This window comes from Schistocerca piceifrons, chromosome 2 (genome assembly GCF_021461385.2).
Source record: "Schistocerca piceifrons isolate TAMUIC-IGC-003096 chromosome 2, iqSchPice1.1, whole genome shotgun sequence".
NCBI classification, from domain to species: domain Eukaryota; kingdom Metazoa; phylum Arthropoda; class Insecta; order Orthoptera; family Acrididae; genus Schistocerca; species Schistocerca piceifrons.
In genome coordinates, this window is record NC_060139.1 from 840361075 (window position 1) to 840367074 (window position 6000).

The 6000-nt window shown below is 38.5% G+C and overlaps 1 protein-coding gene across 1 annotated transcript in view; it reads left to right on the plus strand.

The window, feature by feature from the left end:
- LOC124776529 (ATPase H(+)-transporting accessory protein 2-like) overlaps positions 1-5716 on the plus strand; it is a 77616-nt gene extending 71900 nt beyond the window's left edge. The window contains exon 8 of the mRNA XM_047251555.1: positions 5232-5716. Coding sequence (XP_047107511.1) covers positions 5232-5311 — 80 coding nt within the window. The 3' untranslated portion in view covers positions 5312-5716. The remainder of the gene's footprint in view (positions 1-5231) is intronic.
- The last annotated feature ends 284 nt before the right edge of the window (positions 5717-6000 follow it).

Sequence of the window (6000 nt, forward strand, 5' to 3'; positions counted from 1 at the left end):
TCACTCATAACCTCAGCTGAACAGATGAGTCTTAGTTGCCATAAGTCTAACATGTAACCCATTGAATCGAAAGCAGCTATGGGAAGCCTTCAAAGAGAGTATGTGAGTGATGACATACTGTACCAAATCTGAGGAAGCTCATCCTGAACTAATCACCGAATTGAACGATGACTTCTTCCATGAAATACTCAGTTGCCTAGAAGTAAAATATTTAGCAGTAAGCACCAGAAGTTAGTACAACTTGGGATGCAAGCACTGTGAAAAATGCTACCAGTGTGCTAAACTTTGAAATGACCAAGGAAAAAAGCCACACCATCAACAAACTACTTCAATACATTGTTCACTACAAACAACTCCTCAGCGACAATCTAAAGGAAATCTACAATATACATGAACCAGATCGACGACAATACTGGTGGGATTATTTACTTGGCTGCGCCAGGCAGCACTGGGAAAACATTTCTAATTGATCTGTTGCTGTTGGAAATACACGCGAAACAACACGATGCACTTGCACTGGCGTCATCCAGCATTTCAGGCACTCTTATGGAAGGATGACAGTCTTCTGAGACAAGTGCACAAAGGTACATAAAAATCACTTGATGCCATGGGCAGAACATTATAAGACTTCTGGGGAAACCCTGAAGTAATGGGAGGAGCTCTCCTCATACTATCCAGTGATTTTCGACAAATGCTTCCAGATATCCCCAAGTCAACACCAGCGGTGAGATCAGTGCGTGCTTAAAAAAAAAGTCGTGTCTCTGGCCACACATACAAATACTGTGACTAACAAAAAATATGATTGTTGAACTATCGGAAGATGAAACAGCAGCACATTTTTCTCAACAACTTTTACAAATGGGTGAAGGCATACATCCTGGTGACCAGACAACCAGTGTCATTAAACTCAACAGTAATTTCTGCAACACAGCGACTGCTGAAAACAAACTCATCAAACAAATTTGTCCAAACATTCTTTTTCTTCTTCAGTAGCGTTTGTCACACGTGCTGATGGGGTCTGCTGTTTTGGCTCATTGTCGCCGCTTCTTTCGATTTTGTGCCTGTGGAATCAAAGATGGAGGCAAACTCATCACCAAAAGAAAGAAAGTAGCAGAGTGATAGAGGAAATATTCAGAGGAAGTTTGCAATGAGGAGTTTCCACATGCTCCAATTCCAGTGTTAACTCCGGGAGAGGGATCCATTGCACCAGTCACCAAGGATGAGGTTGTTGAAGCATTATGGAAAATGAAAAATGGAAAGGCAAAGTGGCCAGAAGATCTTGCTGCAGACTTGTGGAAATCAAAACACTGGGATTCAGCTGAATGGTTGACGGATTACTTTAATATCATTGAGGGGGGAAAGATTCCAACTGACTGGACATGTAGCACAACGGTCCCAATTTGGAAGCAGAAAGGAAGTCCAGCTGAATGTAACAACTACCGCCCAATATGCCTTGTCACACAGCATGAAAGTATTAGAACGCATCATTGATAATAGGATCCGACAAAATATTAGTCTCTCCATCAATCAATGTGGATTCGTGAAGGGCTGTGGGACAACAGATGCTATCCATGCAGCTCACCTGCTTATCGAAAAGCACTGTGAGAAGTAAAAACATCTACGCTTGGCCTTTCTTGACCTCAAAAAGGCCTTTGACCGAGTGCCACACGAGTTAATTTGGCTTGCTCTACTCCTGAAGAGCATGTTAGGTGGGTGAGGCTGCTGTGCCAGAACCCAAAGAGCCAGATACAGTCAGCTGCTGGACTATCTGACAACTTCCCTATATCTGTGAGAGCTCATCAGGTATCTGCTCTCACCGCTCCTATTTGTCACTGTCATGTCCTAACATTGTTCAGTTATACCAATCTGGACTGGCTGTTTGAAAGTGAAATTTAGGCAACTAAAAATAATATTGTCGACGATACCAACTTTAATATTAAAAAGAAAATTCCTGAAGAAGACAGAATACACAAATTGATCGACACGACGGTAAATGTTGAAGAAAGTGTGAACTTCGTTATAGAATTTCCAAACTCTTTGCAAGTACCGGGAATACCGTTACACTGTCTTCAACTTAAAATTGGATCTCCGATCATACTACTCAGAAATCTCAACTCATCAAAACTATGTAATGGAGCAAGGATGGTCATCAGTCAGTAATAAAATGAGCAAAGCCAAACTTACAACTGGAAAGTACAAGGGGGACACACTATTTATCCATAGAATACCACTGATATCTACTGAGCTGCCATTCCAATTTAAAGGACTGCAATTTCCAATCGATTTAGCCTACAGTTTTACAGTTAAAAGTACAAGCATGAACTTTAGAATATTGCGGCAGCAACTCCTGCTTATCCCACAGTTAACTATACGTAGTTTGCTCTCGTGTAGGAAATTCGAAAAATTTGTACATGTACACCCTGGACAACAAAATAAAAAATATTATTTATAAGCAAGTATTGTAAATAGTTAGAATATGTTTTCAATAAAAAATTTTAACTCTTGTACTTCAAAGTTTATCCTTCTAATCCAACTACCACACAATCTCATATAAACTCCCTGAGCAAACCAGGGTACCCCAGGTGGTATAAAATAAACAGTGAGCTATATGGGAGAAAGTCTGTGATTCATTCAAGAAAATGACTCTATGAGCTAGTAGCACAATCCCACAATGAGGCAGTTATCTAAGAGATAAGGGGGAACAGTTTGCGGACAAGCACCATTGAAAAGAAGGGTAATCTACTAGTAAGATTGAGATGAAAAAGAAGTGTATGGATAATTATAAAAACAATGAGGGGTGGAAAGATAAAGGCGAATAAGAAATGGGTAGAAATAGTGAAATGGAGATAGACAATATAAGGATTAAGATGTGATGGTTTTACTGTTCTTCACATAATTATGGAAGATGTATGTACCAGTATACGAAAACAGAGAACATGTGTCCACTTAGAATGAAGAACATGAACACCTATAAGAGGAAGCAGGAGTGCTAGTAAGTTAAAAAGAGAAAGAAAGAAAGAAAGAAAGAAAGAGAGAGAGAGAGAGAGAGAGAGAGAGAGAGATTTAAGTGGACAGAGCATGTAGAAAGAATGCCAAAAGCAAAAATAGTGAAGAAGATATTCCTAGTCAAACCAGGAGAAAGAAGAGAAATAGCTAGAGGAAAGCCTAGAAAACATAGGAGGAGATTTAAAGCGAATGCAGGACCAAAAATCTGAGGACAGAAGGTTAATCCAGTTTAGTACTAGAGGCCTGAATGCTTCATGGACTGTAGTGCTAAGAAGTAAATGAGAAAGGCCACAGCTTTGATCTTTTGCCAGATTAGTGATGGGAATCTAGTGTGTCCTCTGCAGCAGTATCCATAAGTGAACATAAATGTTATTGGTAATGGAAGACACTAAGATGAGTTGTGTATGGTAACTGTCTGCTTTATAGCAGAATATTTTTATTTTCAATGGAAGACTCATCTGTTTGCGGTGAAAGAAGTCAGCTGATGTGTGTGGGATGTCTCACTGGTTGCTTGCTCTTTGATGAAGTTGTGAAATGAAGCTAAAGTAGAAATCTGTTGGAGGAAAAAAAAGAATAAAATTGTTAAAAATGAGATGAGTTGGTAAGTGTGTATGATCTAATTAGAAAGTTCGAAGGGTGAATGTCTAGAGTATTCCATTTATCTGATAACTATGTGCGTGAGGTCGTGTTTGCGGGCCAGTCGAATGGGTTACCCTTATCCCTGTTAATGCCGCACTATGCATCTTTTCAGCCAATATCATTCGGAAAGTGAAACAAACATAGCGAGTGTTGCAGTGTAGTCTGCAAATGCTACAATGGCAAGACAAAATTAATTCCACAATATGCGTTAGTTTATGATTAGTAGGTGTGTACAGTGTCTGCTCATGTTGTCCAGAGATTGTTTGAACTGGAGTGTCCAGGTGTTCAAATTCTGGATTGTAATGTAATTCACAAATTGGTGAATAAATTTTGTGAAATGGGAGGTGTTCATGACAAAAAGCATAAACAACAATGTGCAGTGCTCACAGAAGCTGATCTCAATGACATTGCATACTGCCTTGAAAATTCCCCTAAAAAGTCTTGTACACATCTTCCACAGCAAACTCAAATTTCTTGCACCTCTGTAAAAAGACCTGCCAAGTTACTTGGGCTTTGTAACAGTAGTGCAAGAACTTAAATCTGGTGATCCCATGTGCAGGGTTAGATATTGCGAAGGAGTTTTGAAAGAAGTGCTTGATGGAAAAATGGATCCTTATCCCAGTCTGTTTTCAGTCAGTCGGTGCTTGGTTTCATTTACACCTATGTTAATTCCATAAAACAATAGACATTGGAGCATCAATAGACCTATTGTGCTTAAAGGGGAACGCCTTCATGATTGGAAAATAATAGGCCCAATTTTTTTTTTTTAAAGACACGGTTAACTGTGAAGGATATGTGTGAAACATTTTGGATCCATTTGTTACTGATCTGAGTGAAAGAGAGTAAAGCTGTGGGTTTTTTTCAAAAGGATTTGACAAGGGCACATAAGGCCAATGTTCATCTGCATGCAATTCATTATGCATTCTGTGTCTCATTAGCAACAATGTCTGGCCCACTCAAAGTCCTGATCTAGCCCCAAGTGTTTTCTATGTGTGGAGAGCACTAAAGGATAGAGAGTACACATGAAATCTGCACACATTACAGGAACTCAAGGATAATATTTGTGGGTCAATTAAACCAGTTTGTCAATGAGAATTACATCATGTGATGAATAATTTCTTCAGTGGGTGATAGAAATGTGTTGGGAAACAATGGCAGCCAGTTTCAGCGTCTCCTTGTGGGACATGGATGAGAACAAAATCTATTTTCATACATTTTGAGTTTAGTACTGCGGTAGTAGACTAGAAATACGCATCTGGTTTGTCAATGGTGTGTGGTGTGTCCACGGCTGCCATCCACTGCTCCGTGCATGTGATTGTCAGCTAAATGGAATTTCTTGCATCTTGTATGGTGTAGAAAGGGAAAGAGGAAATGGGAGTAGCTGGTAGGTAGTGACATTTTGGTATGACTTCAGAAAATTGTAACTGTGGCAGATGTTTTAGTCTTTCCCTGTACCCCCAAATGGTGTACTAATTCACAATTTGTGTTTGCAGTTAGTTTCATTTTCTCAAGATATTATTATGTTTAATGTGCATTCAGTTTGTTAAATTTTTGCAATTCTCAAGAACCTGTTTGAATTTTTCCAGCTGCTATTTCTACTATGGACCCTGGACGTGATTCCATTATTTACAGAATGACGAGTAATCGTATGAAGAAAGACAATTAGGATATTTGTGTCATTCCATTTTCATAAAAATGTCATACAGTTAGCTATTGATAAAGGTGTTGGATTTATTACTGTTGTAATAGACGAGTGAATGGAATATGGGAGCGAAAAAAATTAGTTGTAAATATAATGTAGATTAAACAATTTGTTCTATGTGTAAAATATGTTACCAGTTTTGTATGCACAGTATCCACATGGAAACTGAATACCAGTATTGTTCATCATATATTGTTTGTGTACAGTGTTAAAATTTGTAATATATGCTTTTACTATTCTTTAAACTATTTATTTGTATAGTAAATTAAGATATAAGAGCTGTTCATCAAGATATTTGTATTTGATATGTAGTGTTGCGACTTACATGGGAAGAAAAGAATGAGAATAAAGTAAACAAACAAATCATAAGTAAAGAATTCATATCTCATTTGTTGTTGTTATTGCATCTTTAGGACAATCAACATCACGGTCATCAGTGCCTGGAGATTGACTGGATGAGACACATGGAGCTTGAGCACACAAAATGGGGATAGCCTAAAATACAGTGTGAGATCATATAAGCTCCCTCATACTCTTTTACATGACACAAACATAGACAATTCCTCTGAACGGTACAGTGGAGCAAGTGAGTCAAGGCAGACCACTAAAAACAGTTACATCAGATCTGAACAGTCACTAAGATAAGAGGCAAG